Source organism: Diaporthe citri (genome assembly GCF_014595645.1).
Source record: "Diaporthe citri strain NFHF-8-4 chromosome Unknown scaffold_3, whole genome shotgun sequence".
Taxonomy (NCBI): domain Eukaryota; kingdom Fungi; phylum Ascomycota; class Sordariomycetes; order Diaporthales; family Diaporthaceae; genus Diaporthe; species Diaporthe citri.
The window spans coordinates 2869947-2891225 of record NW_025064848.1 but is presented as its reverse complement, the minus strand read 5'-3'; the positions used below and the strand labels follow the sequence as shown (position 1 = coordinate 2891225).

The window sequence follows — 21279 nt, the reverse complement described above, 5'->3', positions numbered from 1 at the left end:
TCGATACCCATTTTGGAAATTCAGCTATAAAACGAGGAGGTCGTTGTGATTTTTGTTTCGGACATGATCAGTCCAGCGCTCTTACGATTAACGGCACGACACTCACGAACCTACAAAAGAAAACTGGGCGGTCTTCTGTGTTTGTCTAGTATCGTATAGCTATATGGGTATCCCTTCCCGAGCGCCTAGACATATAGTCCGCTGCTGGGTCAGTATTTATTATACAACAATATAGTCTTGACAGTATGTTGATACATCCGGCACTTGCCTACTTTCCAGCTCATTGTGTCTCATATGGCACAATGTGTTGAACCCAGAACCAACTCGGTTGGCTCTACTGTAATGTTCTTCAGGTCCGTCGTTGCAATGCCAAAAATGATAGCGGTCGCTATCCCAGAACTGACGAGGAATGTCCTGCGCGCATTGTCGTAGCTTAGGACGTTCCCTGGAAGCGGTTCTAACGACAGCACATATCGGAAAGTCGTCGCTGCCGCCGAGAGCACGGTTAAATGATTGACATCCGGGGCCTAACTTGTCAGGGCCGTCATGAGTTGTTGCTGAACACGGTCTTTCCCACTGACACGAACAGGGCGCCGCACAGAGATTGATGGAAGGCCATGAGTGCACAGCCGATCCCTAACTTATGTTGGTGGTATTCAGCACCTTATTCACCACCAGCATGAGCTGCCGAAACCCCATGCCAAAGCCTGTTCCAAACAGAATCTGATACCCATAGGAGACGGGGCCAGCCCCGGTGGGCCTCAGCATGGTGACGAGGACCATGAAGGGCGTATAGTAGCCGAACATCGTCACCAAAACGCTAGACAGAATGGCAATCATAATGGTGGATATGAGCATAGGCAGGACGCATGGACCAGACTCGATAGCGCTGACGGCCTACACGGCCGGGAACCAGGTCGGCAGGTAATGGATCACCATGAACCGCTTCGCACCGAGACAGAACGAGAGCAGCGCAGACGGCCAGACGGAGCGCTCCCTGATGATTTACGGGGGTACCGTGGCGTCCACCTGCTTCCAGATCTCCACACCTCAAACGACGGCGAGCAGCAAGCCGGCCAGCACGAAGAGGGCGACGACAGAGGCTGAGCCCCGGAGGTATGGGCGTCCCCCGCCCCCTCCACCCCAACACACTGTAGTGAGAACAACAGACAGACTATGGCGGGTATGAAAACGACGCTGCCGATGGGGTCGAAGTGGCTTATGTGGGCCATCAGGGGCTCCTGTCTGTGCAGTGCCTGCTCTGGGGGCTGGAGGACGAGGAGGATAACGATGACGGTGATGCCGGCAGGTGGATGAGGAAACCGTCAGACGATTTCAGTCATACCCTTTCCAAAATGGACAGGATCCGCAGGGCATACCGGAATCCGGTTCCTTATACCCCACTGTCTTAAATTTGAACACTTAGAAGTTCTCCAGTCGATCATAACCTGGAAAGCCTAGAAACAGTCACAACACTCTACTAAAGCATAGCATATTTTATAGTTGTCGATGCCAAGCATGAGCAACTAGAAGTTGAGTTATTCTGTATGCCAAATATTGACCCTCTCATAAATCACCCCCTCATAAATCACCCCCTCATAAATCACTCTCAAATCACCCTCTTCTCATCTTAATTGCATCTCAGACTACATCTCAGTTAGGCAACTTTTGAGTCACTCAATGCAGTTATGAATGGAATTCAAAGATTCAATTTTGAGTCTGATCCTGCATGGGTCTGTCTGTCTCTTGACTACTGAGTGACATTTGGCGAGGACTGGGTGGGATGGCGATAGGAATGCAGAGTGGTCATGGGCGATGAGGATGGCAAGGACAGGGCTATCCAATGCAGAAACGGCATTAACCCAAATCATGCTATGGATAACATTATCCATAATCTTATAAAGGGTGGTAAGGGTTGAGTAATCATGCTTATAAACTATATAAACGCTATAAAGCTGGAAAGGGTTAATCTAGCATTAAAAAAGTGCTATTATATCTTTTCCAAGTTATTTAAGCAATAAAATAGCAATAATAAAAGGTTAAACATGATTAAATATATAATTATTAATAAAAATAAGTTTATATAACATAGTTTATTAATAAATAAAATATATTAATAAATAAAATACTTTTTTAACTTTATTTAACTTTAATTAACCTTGATATTATTTTAAAGTTAATAAATAAATAAAAAGTTAATATTAATTAATATTAATTACTTTTAATTTTTTATTTTTAATTAATTTTATTAATTTAAAATAATTAATATAAATATAATATAAATTTAAAATAAGCAACTTTTAATAAAAAACTTATATTTTATATTAAATAATATTAATTATATTATTAAAAAAATAATTTATTATAAAGTATTAAAATAAATATATTTATATTAATTAATATTAATTAAGTTAAATATATTATAATATAATAAAAATTTAATTAATTAATGTTTTTTTATAAATTTTTATATTATATTTAATTTTATTATAATTATTATATTATTATTTAATTAATTTATTATATTAATTAATTGCTTTTTTTATTTTTCTTAAATAAAAGCTTAAAATCTCTTAATTTTAAATATTTTTTTAAGTTATATTTAAGTTTTTTTAACTTTTTAATATTTAATAAATATTATATTAATATTTTAAAATATATTATTATTTATATATTTTTATTAATTAATTAATAATCTTTATAATTAATATAAAAAAGCTTTTTTAATAAATAAAGATTTTATTTTTAATAAAACTTAATTATTAAATACTTTATTAAATATTTAATAATATTTAAAAATTTTATTTTTTTTTTTAAAAAAAAGAATTATATTAAAGTTTATAAATAAATTTAAAGCTTAAAAATTATAAAATTAAAATTTTAAAAATATTTTTAACTTTTTTAAATATAAACTTAATATTATTTATTTTAAATATAAAAAACTTAAACTTAATAATATAATTAATTAAAGTATGGGAATAATACGTATGGGCATTATATGCAGCGTGCCCACGCAGTGGGTGCGCTGCAGGCAATGCACAGATTTAGAGGTGCAAGGTTTAAACTAGTCTTATTAATAGCAGCTGCCAGCCGGTGCCAGCCGGCTGCCAGCTGGCGGTTACGTGCCCCGCGCACAAACCACCATAACTAGCTTATAATTAAATAAGAAAAGGTTATAGCTTTATTATAAGCTACTTTTTATATTATAATTAAATTAATTATATATTTTATTTATTTATTATTAATTATATAAAAGCTAAATTAACATTAATTAATGCTTGCTTAATAAATATAAATAATTAAATATTAAAGAAATAAATTTCATTTCTTAAAAGCTTATTTGCTTATAATAATTTCATTAAGGAACTTTATGTTAATAATATTATAAGCTGTTAAAAAGCTTAACTAAGCATTAAAAACCAGTGTTAAGAATTATGCACCTAAAGCCATAGGAAATAAAATTGCTTAATAAACTAGTTTAAACAGGTTGGCGCAACCTTTTAATGCATTATTCTTAATAAATGGTAGCTATAAATAGTTATCTTAGCTAATAGCTTAGCTTATAGCTATTCATGCTAAGGTTATAAGTTTAATCCCTGCTATGCCTAGGTCTTAAATGTATTAGCATTGCTAATAAGAGAATATAAATAATAGCCCATGGATAAGGTGCGGTAATATTAAATTAGCGGTATTTAAGAGGCCTTATAATAGCTTATGCAAACATAAGTTACTTTATTTATAGTGCCTTAATTGTTAGGAATTATGCACTTAAAGCTATAGAGAATAAAATTACTTAATAAACTAGTTTAAACAAGCTGGCGCAACTTTTTAATACACTGTTCTTAATAACTAGTTTATAGCAATAATACTTAATCTTTAATTATATTTATTAATATAAATTAATAATAATAATAATTATAAAAAGCCTTAATTAAAAAGCTTTTCTTAATATACCTTTAAGTAATTATAACCTTTTTTAATTATTAAAAGCCTTTTTATAATATCTTTAATTATTAATTAAATTAATAATAAGCTTTACTTAATCTTATTTAATTTATAATAAATACTTAATTTTTAAGTAAGATTAATTAATTTATAATAAATATTTAATTTCTAGTTATATTGCCCTTATACCCTTAGCCCTCCTTGCAATACCCTTAAAAAGCTCTTGCTTATTACCCTTAAGAAGCTCTTGCTTAGCACCCTTAAAAAGCCCTTGCTTAACACCCTTAAAAAGCCTTTTTTTGCAATTAACGCCCCTTAGGGCACTTATTTAACGCCTTAAGCCCTTTAACCCTTTAAAAAAACCCTTAAATACTTAACAAAGCATAAAGCGCTTAAATATTTTAAAATATTAATAAATAATATTTCTTTTAAGCAATTTACGCACTTAATTAATATGCTTAATTAAAATACTTTAAAGTATTAATAAAAAAAGCAACTTTCTTAGCTAATTTAAAACCATTAAAGGGAATAAATAAGATTTATTATAAGTTTAATTTATTATAAGCTCGGCCTTAAAGGGGCTGTAAGCTGGCTAGCGCCTTTTTCCCATAAGCTGCAAAAGCAGCAACCTTTTAATTAAGCCAAAAGGTATGTAATAATTCAAGCTCCCTTGGATTATTTAGCCATATTATATAAGGCTTAGGCAATAGCCTAAGCTTATTATATAGCCCCTTTCCTTAAAACCTCCTTAATATAATAATATAATTACCCCCAAGGCTTACCCGCGATATTGCCTTTTTAAGCTAAGGTTTTTCTTTATAAAAGGGGTGCCTATATATTACGGTAAATATAACTTAAACCTTTAACCTTAAAGCTTGGATTATTTATTATAGGCTCGGCCCTAAAGGGGCTTTAAGCTGGCTAGCGCCTTCTCCCATAAGCTATAAAGCAGCAACCTTTTAACCATTAAGCCAAAAGGTACGTAATAATCCAAGCTCCCTTGGATTACCTAGCCACATTATATAAGGCTTGGGCTTCCAGCCCAAGCCCATCACATAATTATATAAATAACTTAATTAAACCTTTAAAATATTTACTTTTTAATAATAATTAATATTTAATTAATAAATATAACCTTTCCTTTTCTTAATGCTTTTTTTATTAATGCCTTTTAATAAGATTTTAAGCATAAATTACTTAAAAAGCTAATAAAGGTTAGTTTATTAAGTAATAATAATATTTAAACATTATTATTTATGGGTAAATAATTTAAGAGCTAATTATTAACTTATAAGCATAATATAAAAATGTTTTTTTTTCCTTTCCCTTTGCTTTATAATTAATTATTACAAGATTTACCTTAACGGCAATAATCTTTATATTAATAATAACCCTTTCCTTTAATAAAGAAAAGGTTATTAATATATTAAATAGCTATAAAGAATACTTAGCTTATAATTAAAATCTTTTTAAAGACTTTTAATATAAATTTAAGAAATAAATAAAGAAGTGCTTTTAAAGGATTAATTAATAGCTTTTTTATAAGCTTAAATAAATGCTTTGCTATTATAAAGTTTATATAAGATATAATTATATATTAACGGCCAAGGCATTAATTGCTTTATTAATTAATAATAAAAGTAATTAACTAGATATGCTTAAATGGCTTTAAAAGGAGTTTATAATAATAACCTTTTACTTATAATTAAAAGCATATAAACATTAATAAAAGCTTTTTAAAGAGAAAAAGCCTAAGCTAATTAAAATAAAATTAATTATTATAAAGCCAATTATTAAAAAGCTATTACCTCCTCCTTTTCATTAATTATAATCTCCTCCTTAGCTAGCAATGCCCTTAATGCAAGCTTTATAACAACAGCCTCTTTTATAATAATAATAATAACCTCTTCCTTGCTAAGAAATATAATAACAGCAGTTATTATTAGCTTAAGCTTAATTTATCCCTTAAGCACCTTAGCTAAGTTAATGATAAAAAGAAAGAAGCTATTAAAGTAATAATTAATTAATTAAAGCATGGTATTTAAACATTTTAAAGCTTTAAAGTATTAACAATTAAATAATTTAATTAAGCGATTTAAGCAACTTAAACACTTATACTTAAACATATTTATACTTAAATACTTATACTTAAATACTTACACTCAACCCATTAAAGTAATAGCTATAAGGCATTTAGCCCCTTATAACCCCTTAAAAAATAAGACATTTATATTAATTAAGTAATTTAATTAACTAAGTAATGATTTAAAGAAAAAGCATGATTTTAAAGCGTTTATATATATATATATAAAAGATTATTAATATAAGAATAATATATATAAACATTATATATAATATGCTTATATAATAAGTACGCTATAAGCAATGCATAAATTTAAAGGTATAAGGTTTAAACTAATTTTATTAATAATAATTGCTAACTGGTGATTACATGCCCTATGCATAGATTATCATAGCTAGCCTATAGCTAAATAAGGAAAGGCTGCAGCTTTGCTGCAACCTACCCTTTACACCATAGCCGAATTAATTACACACTTTATTTATTTATCACCAACTATATAAAAGCTAAATTAACATAAAGCTTAAATAAAAAAATTAATTTTATTATTATATATATATTTTAAAAAATAAATATAATATAATATTTAATAATTAAAATAATTAAAATAATTAAAATAATTAAAATAATTAAAATAATTAAAATAATTAAAATAATTAAAATAATTAAAATAATTAAAATAATTAAAATAATTAAAATAATTAAAATAATTAAAATAATTAAAATAATTAAAATAATTAAAATAATTAAAATAATTAAAATAATTAAAATAATTAAAATAATTAAAATAATTAAAATATTAAAATAATTAAAATAATTAAAATAATTAAAATAATTAAAATAATTAAAATAATTAAAATTAAAATAATTAAAATAATTAAAATAATTAAAATAATTAAAATAATTAAAATAATTAAAATAATTAAAATAATAAATAATTAAATAATTAAAATAATTAAAATAATGTTTATATAATGTTTATATAATGTTTATATAATTTTTATATAATTTATATATAATTTTTATATAATTCTTATATAATTTTTATAATTATTTATAATTAATATTTAATAAATAATATTTCTTTTTAACTTAATATATTTATTAAAATATTAAATTTATTTTAAATTAATTTTATTATTTATTTAATAAAATAATAAATATTTTAAATAATTATAAATAATAAAATTTATAATTTATTTATATTAATATATTTAATAATTATTAAATTAAATAAATTTAACATTTTAATATTTATTAATATATATAATAATTATTAATATAATAATTATATTTATTATAAAATTAATTTTATTAAAATTATAAAAATTATTATTAATAATTTAATATTTAATTATTATATTATAAAGTAATTTAAATTATTTTTTAATAATTATAAAAATAATTAAACTTAATTTTAAAAGTAAATTATAAATATATATAATATTATATAATATTAATAAAAAGTTAATTATATTTTTATATTAAAATATTATAAAGAAAATCTTTAAATATTTATTTTTTAATTTAATTAAGCTTATATTTATTAATATAAAATCTTTATAAAATAATTATTACTTTATTTTATAATATAATATAATTTTAAAAATATAAAAAATATTAATAATTTAAATTATAAATATAAGTTTTATATTATTATTTTTTAAGTTTTTAATTATTTATATAATTAAAAAAAAGATTTTTAAATAAAAAATATATTAATAATTATTAATATTTAATATATTAAATATTTAAATAAATAAATTAAAGTAAAATTAATATAAAAAACTAAGATATAATTTATATTAAAATAAGCTTTTTTTATTAAAAGTTAATTACTTTAAATTTAAATATAATTATATTAACTCCTTTAAATTAATAAAATTAATTAAAAATAAAGTTATTAAAAGATTTAATATTAATTAATATTAATTAATATTAATCTTTATTAAATTAATTATATTAAATAAATATTAAAGTTAATTAAAGTTAATAAAAATTATGAATATTTATTATTATTTAATAAATTATATTATTTTAATTTCTTTTTAATTTAATTAAACTTATTATTTATTTATATTAAAAAAATTATATATAAGATAAATAAATAAGTTAAATAATTTTTTATAATAAAATATTTAAATAATTTAAAGTAAAACTTAAATATATTATAAATTAAAAAAATAAAATAAAAGCTTTTATTATTTATTATTTAAAATTTAAAATAAAGCTTAATTATTTATTTAATAAGTTAAAAAATTTAATAACTTATATTTAATACTTTAATAATTTTATATTATTTAATATTTTATTATAATTAAGTTTTTTAATAATTTAATTATTATTAAAAGTTAAAAAATAACTTTTTTATAAAAAAAAGTTATATTACTTTAAATATAAAGAATTATTAATAATTAATAAATTATAAAAAATTTATTTAAAAATATAAGTTATGTTTATTTTATAATTTATTTAAATTAATAATTTAAAAATTAATAATATTTTATTATTAAGCTTAATTATCTTATAAATAAATAATATATATATTATTTATTTATTAACGTAGTTTATTATTAAGTAATAAATATTATTAAATAGCGGATTTTTTTAACTTTACTTAAGTTTTATTAATTATAATACTATATTAAGGTAAATAAATTAATAAAAAGTTAATATTAATTAATATTAATTATATTTAATTCTTTATTTTTAATTAATTTTATTAATTTAAAAGCATTAATATAAATATAATGTTAATTTAAATAAGTTAACTTTTAATAAAAAATATATATTTAACATTAATTAATATTAATTATATTATTAAAAATATAATTTATTATAAATTAATAAAATAATTATATTTATATTAATTAATATTAATTAAGTTGAATTTATTATAATATAATTAAACTTTAATTAATTAAACTTTTTTTATCTTTTTTATAAGTTTTTATATTATATTTAATTTTATTATAATTATTATATCGTTATTTAATTAATTTATTATAAATTGCTTTCTTAATATTATTATTTATTTTATTAATTAATTACTTTTTTTTTATTTATTTTAAATAAAAGCTTAAGATTTCTTAATAATAAGTGCTTTTTTAAGCTATATTTAAGTTTTTTTAGCCTTTTAATATTTAATAAATATTATATTAGCATTTTAAAGTATATAAATTTATTTACTTATTATAATAAGTAAATGCATTATTATTTATATATTTTTTATTAATTAATTAATAGCTTTTATAATTAATATAAGAAAGCTTTTTTAATAAATAAAAATCTTGCTTTTAATAGAATTTAATTATTAAATAATTTATTAAGTATTTAATAATATTTAAAACTTTTTTTTTAAAAAGAAATAAAAAGGAATTATATTAAAGTTTATAAATAAATATTAAGCTTAAAAATTATAAAATCAAGATTTTAAAAAGAAATTTTAGCTTTTTTAAATATAAACTTAATATTTTTTATTATAAAAGTTTTATTATAAATTATCTTAAATATAAAAAAAAACTTAAATTTAATAATATAATTAATAAAGGCTTAAATAAAAAGGTTAATTTTATTATTATATATATGTTTTAAAGATAAATATAATATAATATTTTATAGCTAAAGTAAGTAAAATAAATATAATAATATATTAATAATAATAATTTTATTATTTTTATAATATTAATTAAACTTAATTAATATATAGCTTTTATAGCTATTTATAATTAATATTTAATAATTATTATTTTTCTTTAACTTAATATATTTATTAAAATATTAAATTTATTTTAAATTAATTTTATTATTTATTTATTTATTAAAAATAAGCTTAATAATTTAATTATTTAAAAAACTTAACTTTATTGCTTAATTAATAAAATAATAAGTACTTTAAATGATTATAAATAATAATATTTATAACTTATTTATATTAATGCATTTAATAATAATTACTTATTTTTAATTATTAAGCTAAATTAATTTAACCTTTTTATATTAATATATATATATAATATTATTAATAAGGTAATTATGCTTATTATAAAGCTAATTTTATTAAAATTATAAAGATTATTATTAATAATTTAATATTTAATTATTATATTATAAAAAAGCTTAAATTAATTTTTAATAATCTTTAAATTTTTATAAAAAGCCCTTTAATAATTATAAAAATAATTAAACTTAATTTTTAAGTTAAGTTATAAATTTATAAAGCATTAAGCTTAATATTTATTTATAAGCTTATTATTTTAAAATATTAATAAAAAGTTAATTATATTTTTTATATTAAAAAGTTATAAAGAAAACTTTTAAATATTTTAATTAATAATATATTAAATAAGCATTTATTTTTTTAATTAAATTAAGTTTATATTATTTAATATATAATTCTTTAAAATTATATTATTAATTTATTTTATAATATAAAGTTATTTTAAGAATATTAAAAAGTTTAATAACTTAAGTTATAAGCAAGGGTTTAATATAATTTTTTTAAAGTATTAAATAGCTTAAATAATTAAGAGTATTTTATTTTTTTTAAATAAAAAATATATATCTTTATTATTAATTTCTTATATATTAAATATTTAAGTAAGTAAATTAATATAAGATTAATATAAAAATTAAGGATATAATTAATATTAAAAATAACTTATTTTATTAAAATCTTAATACTTTTTAATTATATTATATTACTTTTAACCCCTTTAAATTAATAAAATTAATTAAAAATAAGGAATTAAATATAATTAATATTAACTTTTTATTAACTTATTTATTTTAATATAATATTATAATTAATAAAAGTTAAGTAAAATTAAAAAAATCCGTTATTTAATAATATCCATTACTTAATAATAAATTACATTAATATAATTTATAAAAAAATATTAAAAGCTTTAAAAATTATAATTAATATTATATATAATTTAATTATATTTATAAATAATTTTAATAATATAATATATATTAATATAATTATTTAATTAAATAAATTATATATAATTTATATTAAAAACTTATATAATTTTATATTTATTTATAATTTAAAAGGCTTAATTTAAATAATAATATATATATATAATATTTTATAAAAATTAATTAAAATTAATTAATTATTATTATTTATTAATAAAGATTAATTAAAATAAAGTTATAAATAATTAAAATAAATAACTTTATATTAATATTAATATATAAAAAAACTTTAAAATAAAAAAAATTTATAATTATAATTAATATAATATTTAATAATTTAAGAATTAAAATACATTAAATTACTTAAAATTATAAGTTAATATTTAAAAAGCTTTTAAAAGTTAAAATTATATTTATTAAAATATTTATAAATAAATTAATTTTTATTAATATATTTATTAAAAATAATTAATTAAATTATATTATTAATATATATTAAATTAAAAAAGCATTTAAAAATATATAATAAAAGCTTAATTAATTATTATTTATATAAATAAATTAAATTAAATATATATATTATTTTAATATTATATATTATTTTAATATTATATATTTTTTATAATTAAATTTAATTATAAACTTTAATAAAATATTATTTAAGTTTTATAATATAAAAGCTTAAAATATATATAAATTTAAAGAATAAATTAGCTTAAGAAAAAAAAGCTTTAAAGGAGTTTTATTAAGTTATTTATAATTATTAACTATAATTAAAATAAAAAATTATAATTTTAAATAATTATATATTTAAAGTTAAGTTTAACTTTTTAAATATTATTAATTTATATATAAATAATTATTTAAAGCAATTAATTTATTTATTAATAATAATAATATAATTTATTAATAATTAATTAATATTAATAAATAATTAATTTATTTAACTTTATTTAATTTTAATTAAGCTTAATATTTATTTAATATAAAGAAATTAATTAAATTTAATATTAATTAATATTAATTATAATTAATTTCTTATTTTTAATTAATTTTATTAATTTAAAAAAATTAATAATAATTTATTATTATTATAATTTAAGCTTTATTTATTATAATTAATTAATAAGCTTTAACCTTATAAAAATAAGCCTTAATATAAATATAAATAAAAAGCAAACCTTTTTTTTTTACTTTAAATATAAACTTTATTTAAATATTTTTAGCTTTAAAAGCATAAAGTAAGCTTATAATATATATTTAAAGTTTTTTTATATTATAAACTTATAATATAATTATATAAAACTTAATATAATAAAACTTAAAAAAAATAATAATAACTTATTAAGCTCTTTTTTATTTTTAAAAATTTTTTATTTTAAAAATATTTAATAATTTAATTAATAAAAATAAAGGTTAAAGTTATAATAAATAAGGAAGTAATTAATATTAAAAATATTTAATTCTTTTATATATTTAATTAATTAAAAACTTTTTATAATTAATTTTTACTTTATATTAATTTTATAAAAATATTTAAAAAATAATTAAAAAGCTTTTTAAAAAAGGTTTACCTTATATTTAAAAAGATTTTTAAATAAAAATATATTAAGCTTAACTTATATAATAATATTATATAAAAGAAATAACAAACCTTTTCGCTTAATTTAATTAATTAACTTATATAATAAAAGTTAAAAGTTAATTAAATAAATATAAAATATTATTAATAATTAATAGCTTAATTTTTATAATAAAAGCTTAATTTAATTATAAAAAGTAATTAAAAATATTTAAGGCCTTTTACTTTACTTTATAATAATATAAAGATATTTTTAATATTATAATAAAGAAAAATAATACTTTATTTTAAAATAATAAAGCAACAAATATTAATATTATAATATATAGCAGCCGCTATAAGGGCAATGCATTGCAAGCATTGCCAGCAGGGCGCATGGGCCCTATGGGTTACGTGCTGATTAAATAAGGCACGCAATGCCCTTAAATAGCCCCTGCTAAGAACCCTAAATTAAAGCTAATTAAGCCCCATACTTATTATTTAACTATACTTTAAAATAACCGCTATAAGTAATAGCTATAACTTTATATTATAAAGAAAATTTTTCTTAATTATTTAATGCCTTTTTAATGCAAAAGATATAATATATAAGCAATTAAATTATAAGAATAAGATTAAAATTAATTAATATTATTAAATCTTTAAAAATAGGTTAACTTAAGCAAAGTTTTATTATAATATTAATTTTACTTTATAATATAACTATTAATTTATAAATATAACTTTAATTATTATTAATTATAATTTTTAATTACATTATAATAAAAAATATACTTATTTAAAACTTTTCTTAAAATAGCATAATTATATATTATATTTACTTAAAATAATATATTATAATACCCTTTTATTTTATAATTATTTATATAAATAAAATAAATCTTAATTAAGTAATAATTTCTTTTATAATTAAATAATTATAGTAATTATCCTTATAATATTACTTTAATCTTAAATAACTTACTTATTATAAACGTTATAAGTTACCTTAACTACTTTATACTTATTTAAAAAGTTAAAGCTATTTATCTTATGTTATTTTATTATTTAATTTTATTATTTATACTTTTTTCTTATAATACTTAGCAATTATTTTAACTTATAACCTTATAATTATTAAAACCCTCTTTATCTTAAAAAAAGAACTTATAATAACTTACTTAAAGCCTTATAGCTTAATTAAGCTTATTTAAGTATTATATATTTAATAACATAAAGCCCTTTAGCGCCTTTTTAAGCAAGAACTTATTTTAATTAAAGAATTTATTAATTAATATAGTTAAAAGTAAAGTTAACAATCCTTTTATATATAAAAATATAATTATAAAGGCTAAATGCCTACCTTTATTAAAAGAGCTATAAATTTTTTTAAATAATAATATATTTAAAAAGTATATTTATTATATTAAAGAAAAATTTAATAAATTAAAGGTAAGGGTTATTAAGGCTTAATAAATTAATAATTAAGCTTTAATAATAATATAAAAAGTTAATAATAAAATAAATTATATAAATAAAATATTAAAAACATTAATTAATAATTTAAGTTTAAATGTTAATAAGGTTAAGAATACTTTGGATTTGCATTTCAAAATAAGTAATGCTAAAAATAATAATTTATTTTTAAAGATGCAACCCTTATATAGTTATAAAGATCCTTTTAAAAAAGGAGGAGGTAATAAAGGTAATAAAGGGAATGGCAAATAAGGAGGAAGTGATAATAATAAAGGCTAAGAAAGAAGAGCTTTAAAAAGCAACCCCAATAGCTTGGATTTAAATAACTTTAACAACTTTAATAATAATAATGCTAATTAATATTAATTACTACCTAGCAAGAACTTAAATTTAAATCCTTATAATTAATATTATAATACTTCCTTTTTAATAAAAATTAAACTTACTTTTTTTTTAATAAAGCTTAAAAAAAGGAAATTAAAGTTTTTAATTTAAAATATAATAACCTTAATAATATTAATATAATTATAATTAATAAAAACTTAATCTTTATAAATATTTAAAGCTTTATTAATTGCTTAAATTCCTTTTTAAATTTAAATAACTTAAGTAATATTAAGAGAAAGATTATATAAATATTTCTTACCTTACTTTAAAAAGTAGTAATTTATTAATAAAATAATAAAGTAATTAAATTAGCTTATTTTAAGCTTTATATAAAGAAATATATTAAAATTATAAATATATTAACTTAATATTTTTTAATAAAGCTAATTTAAGTTATTTATAAATTTTATAAGGATTTCTTAATATTATAAGATATTATTAAAAATAAGTTTATTCTTTAAAAGTTTATTTAAAAAAACTTATAATATGCTTAAGTTATAAGTATTTTTAATTAAGAAAATATTAATTAAAAGGGAGTTATTAATAATATTTAAAATAAAATAAATAAATAAATTTAATTATACTTTAAACCTTTTTATAAATATAAGTTATTAAAAAAGTATATAAAAGATATTAAAAAGGTAAAGAGTATTTTAATTAATATAGTTAATTAACGCTATTTTAAGTATTATAAAAAGGTAAAAGCTAAATGTTAAGCTAATTAATTACTTATATACCGTTATAACTTACAAGGCATTAAAAATAAGCTTATATAATCTTAATATAATAACTTTAATAATTATTAATACCAAGATAATTATTATAATTATAAATAAACTTCTTTTTAATATAACTTTTTTTAATTACCCTTTTATTATAATAATTACACTTAATTATATAATAATAATTATTGCTATTTTAATTGCTATAATTATAATAATTATAATAATTATAATAATTATAATAATTATAATAATTATAATAATTATAATAATTATAATAATAAGAAATATAAGGATAATAAGTTTAAGAATAATTATAAGGGCGTTAAAAGAAAGTAAAATTAATTATTAAGCCTTAATAATAAGAAAAGGGTATATAATATAGTTAATAATAGCAAGTAAATTAATTATAAAAAGCTATATACTTTATTACTTTCTTTTTTACTTAAGCATATATATTAAGTAAATAGCTTTTAAAGTGCCTTATTAACATTTCTTTTCTTAAGGTTTTTAAGCCTTAATTATTATTTATTTATTAATATTATTATAAAAAGGAATAGCAAGACTTATAACTTTTATAATTATATATTTAATTCTTAAAATTAAATATTTAAGCATTTAAATAAGTATATTAAATAAGATAAGCATGCTAAACCTAATTATAATTATTTTAACCTTGGCTAATTAATAAAAACTTTTTATATTTATATAATTCTTATTTAATATATTAAGAATAGCATTATTAAAAAAGTTTTATCTTAATTAATAAAAAGTACCCTTATTAAAGGTTATACGTATTTATAAATTAATATTTAAGCTAAGTTTAATAGCCTAAATCTTTAAATATATATTAATATAAGTATAAGTTATAATTTAATAAACCGCAAGTTCTTATAATACTTTAATAATATAATTATTACTAAGCATAATACTTATATTATTAATAATATTAATAAGAGTTTCATTAAGCTAACTAAGCTTATATAATGATTATTCCTAACTTATAAATATTAAGTTAATGGTAACTTTAATTTTCTTTATTAAATTATTATAGCTTGGGTTATTAATAATTTATTTATAGGTATATTGCTTAATAATAATTAACTTTATCTTTAATAAGTTAATATTTAATATTTTAATAATATTATTATATATTTAAAGCAATGTAACTTTATTATTTTATTTATTATTAAAAAGTAAGCACTTAACTTAATAATGCATAAGGTTACCTTAAAGAAAGCTTATATCCTTAAGCCTAAATAGTTTGCTTAAGTTTTAATATAATATATTAACCTACTAGCAAGACGCTTCTTTATATTTACCTTTACTTACTTATTAGCAATAAATATATTAATAAACTTAAAGAGCCTTTATTTAATAATTTTATATAATAATATTAATATAATAATTAAGGTTAATTATTATATATAGCTAAGTATTATTTATAAATATAAGGATTTAGCTTATTTTATAACTTTATTTATAAAAATAATTAAAATATTAAAAATAATAATAGCTATTAATATTATTACTTTAATTATTATGCTTATTATAAATTTTATTATTAAAGGTATATAACTTAACTTAACTTTTAGTTTTATGCTTTTAAATAATTAATTAATTATAAATTATAAGTTTAATATTTTACTTAATTTAATTTAAGTAACTAAAAGTAAGGATATTAATATTAAGCCTTTAAATGCTTTTTTTAATAAAATGTTATTTATTACGCCCTTTTTTAATATAGTTTATTATGTTATTAAAAGCAAGGGTTTTATTAAAAATTTTAATTTAAGTTTTCTTATAAAGAATGCTAATAAGGTAAATTATAGCTATTTAATATTGCTTTATAGTTTTATAAGCCTTAAAGCGCTTAGCAATATTATAAGTATTATTATTAAGGATAATATTTACATTTATGCTATAAATTTAAAAAAGGCTTAATAATTTTAAAAGGTAATTAAGAAGTTTCTTAATATATAGAAATATAAGGCTCTTATTAATATACTTAAGAAGTAAATAATAAAGGTGCTCTTATTTAATAGCTAGCAATATATTAAGCTTAATTATTTATATTACTTAATAACTTAATAAGATAAGAAATTTATTAATTAAGTATATAATGATTTTTAAAAAGGTAAGTAATTAAACTTTGCTAATAATGTTTATTCTTTTATTATACTTATCTTTATAATTTTATATAATATTTATAATATTAAAAAGAAATAAATAATTATTAATTTTTAACCTTTTAATAAATAAATAATCCTTAATAACTATTTATTATTATTTTAAAAAAATGTTATTAAATTTATTTATAATAAGTTATATATTATTATTATTAATGCTATTGCTTTTTTCTTTTAGTTTTTAATTTACTTAACTTATTAAGATTGCTTTATAATTATAAATTATTGCAATTTAAAATGCTTTTAAATAGCCTTAATGGGATTTTAAAATTTACTTATTTATATATAGCATTTTATAAATTGCTTGCTATATAAATATTATAATTTTTACTATGCTTTTATTAATAATATTATAATCTTTTTTAATATATATAAAGAGCATATTACTTATTTTAAGCAAATACTAGCGCTATTTAATTAGCATAATATCTTTTTTTCTTTAATAAAGTTATATATTAACTATTCTTTTATAAAGCTGCTTAATTTTTATATTAATGCTCTTAAGTAAATAATAATTAAGGAAAGGATTGTAGCTTCTTAAAAGCTTAAGTTTTTAACATTGCTTAAGGATTTTAAAATATATCTTAACATTATTAATTTTCTTTATATAATAATTTTATATTATGCTTAAATATTTAAGCTATTATAATATTGCAAGGTAGCTTTATTAGCTAAGGGTTATTAAATAAAATAGGTTATTATTAGCAATAAGGGTAAGCATTAAGCATATGCTTATTATACTTATTATAAGCTAATGCTTAAGGAAGTTAAGAGCTTTAAAACTTTTTAAATCTTTATTTATTAAAAAATGTAAATCTTTTATATAAATCCTTATAAGAAGCTATTCTTATAAGTAAATAATTGCTTATAGCATGGCTTTAATATAATAACCTTTTAACTTAAGGAGGATTTTATATGGAAATTAAGTAAATATATTTTAATATAGGCAATTTTACTTATTACCTTTCTTAATTGCTATTTTATTAAAGTTAAAGCTAATTATAAATCTTTAAAGCAAAAGGTTGCTTACTTAATATAAATAATAAAGCAATTATGCATAATAATTTTATTTAATTATTGCAAGCCTTTAATTATCTTAATAAATTATAATGCCATTAAAAGCATTTTAAATAATACTTATTTAAGTATTTCTTTAATTAATTATATAAATTGCCGCCTTATTAATGCTTTAATTTATTTAACGGAATATTAATTTAATATTTATTATATAATAAGTTAGTTAAACTTTATTCTTAACGCTTTATTATAATTAATAATAAAGAGTAATAAGGTAATTAAGTAATAAAAAGGCCTTAATATATTAAATATTATTCGTAATAACTTATAAGCTTATAATTATTAAAATAATAAGAAAGATAACTTAATCTTATTTTTTTAAAAGCTATTATATCTTTATAAATATATATATGCTTTATAAAGGCTTATAAAGCCTTATTTATTTATAGTAAGATTATTAAGGCATTATATATATTAAATATAATAAAATGCAAGCTTATTATGCAGCGTTATAATAAGGATATTATCTTTACTTTAAAGCTTAATTACTTATTTTACTTATATAAGTAATTATTATATAATATAAATAATAATAATAAAAAGTAATTAATAATTTTATAAGCATTAATTTAAAAGTTTCTTTATAATATATATAATAATAAATATTACTTTAAGAGAAATTACATAATAAAAACGCTAAATAATATATACTTCCTAAGGAAAAGATATTATATTATGCAGTATATGCATTATTATTATTAATATAAAGCATAAAAAAAGGATAATTAAAAGCTAATAAAAAGCCTTTAACCAATTTAAACTTTATTTAAGTTAATGCATATTATCTTTATTAACTTTATTATAAAACTATTAATTATGCCCTTAATAAATATACCTTAATAGCTAAAGGATTTTAATTCTTTTAATGCTTTAATGCTTATTATATGCAAGACCTTTAAGCAAATACTATTAATTCCAGGGTATATAAAATACATATTAAAGCAATAAGGCGCAATATTAAAAAGATAATTACTTTTTAGCGATTAAGCTTACTTATGCGCTATTATGTTTAATTAAGATGCTAAATTTATCTCTTAATTTTAAATAAGTTTATAAAAAAGTTTTAATACTTAATTACTTATAATTATAATATATTACTTATAATTTAATAGCGCTTTTAAATAAAAGAATTAAAATATAGAAATAGCTATTTATTATTATATAGCAAAATACCTAGGTAAACTATAAGTAAACGTATTACTTGCTTTGCAATGGAACTTAAATAAAGCTTATTAACGTTTAATTAATATTAATCTTTATAAGTTTTTATTTAAGTTTAAAATCCCATTTTTTTAAGCAATTTATTAATATTATTTAAAAGCTATTAAATATTTAATTTATATAAAAGCACTTATAATAAAATGCGTAGTTAATTATAAATATTATAACATTAAAATTTAAAAGGTTATATAATATTGCTTATTATTAAGAGTAGTTTAATATTAGCAATAAAGTATAGCTTTACATAAATAAAGCTTATAAGCCTTTATTTTAATAAAATAATAAGACTTAACTATTATAAAAAGGTTTATTTACTATTATATATAAGGTAATTTTTTTAATTTATAAACTTAATTTTAAGATTAATAATTAAAATAAAGATACTTAAGTTTACTTAATAATAAGCATATAATACCTTAATTAATATTAAGTTAAAAATAATCTTTTTAATTATAAGCTATTAAAATTTAGCTTAATATATTATTATGCAAAGAATAATAAGCTTAATAATAACTTACTTTTAAAAAAAATATAAGGTTAAGTAAATATTAAATAAAAAGATTAAGTATTAAAAAGAAAGAAATATATTAAAATATCTTATATATTAAAAGGGTTAGTTAATATAATATAATTGCTAAAAGTTATTTTATAAGTTAGTTAATTATTAAAAATTAATTAATATATATAAGGCTATGCATTTAAACATAATGATAATAAAGAACACCTTAAAGAAGCAAGAATAATTATAGTAATAAAAGGAAATTAACAAGATATTGGTATTAATAATTATATTACCTTTATTTATATAATATTCTTAATAAGTTTAAAATCATTAATAATAAGGATATTATATTTTTTTTAATGCTTGGTACTTATGGCAGTTATTATAGGGGCAATGCATTGCAAGCATTACCAGCAAGGCATATGGGCTTTACAAGTTATGTGTTAATTAAATAAGGTATGTAGTGCCCTTAAATAGCCCTTGCTAGGAACCCTAAATTAAAGCTAATTAAGCCCCATACCTACCATTTAACTGCACCTTAAAGTAACCGCCATATAATAATTTTAATAAATAAAGTTAAATATTTTATATATAATTAGCTTAATTATTATAAGTATAATTATCTTATTTATTATAAAAAAATAAAAATGCAGCTTTTATTAATTAAAGTTAATAAGGAAAAGGAGTTTATTTAAAGAAATATAAAATCTTTTTCATAAAGTAAGGCTTAAAGCATTATTAACTTAATGTTAGCTTAAGCTTAAAGCAAGCTAATTATATATTAATTAATCCAGCTTTATAAAATGCTTAAAATTTAAAAAACCTTTAATAATAAAGTAAATTACTTATAATTAAATATTAATTAATTATAAATTATATAATAAATTTATAACCTTAAGATTTTAAATAAAAAAACTTATATAAAAAGCTTAAATTAAAGGATTATAAAAATGTTATTAATTTAATTATTAACTTATATTTAAATAAATATTTTTATTAGCTTACTTTAATTAATATATTAAATTATAAAAGCTAAAATACATTAATTATAAAAGATAAGTTAAGCTTTTAATATATTAAAAAGGCATTAAAATATAATTAAATAATTAAGCGAAAAGTAATATTTAATTTATAATTAAATTATAATATCTTTTATTCTTTATTAAATAATTATTCTTTTAAACTTATTATAA

At 17.3% G+C, this 21279-nt stretch overlaps 1 protein-coding gene across 1 annotated transcript; it reads left to right on the top strand.

The window, feature by feature from the left end:
* Positions 1-937: 937 nt before the first annotated feature.
* On the top strand, positions 938-1412 carry INS49_008375 (uncharacterized protein; the record flags this gene model as incomplete). Its single annotated transcript, XM_043169118.1, has 2 exons — positions 938-1156; positions 1236-1412. 2 exons carry the CDS (start codon positions 938-940, stop codon positions 1410-1412), a joined length of 396 nt encoding a protein of 131 aa, XP_043026798.1.
* Positions 1413-21279: the final 19867 nt, after the last annotated feature.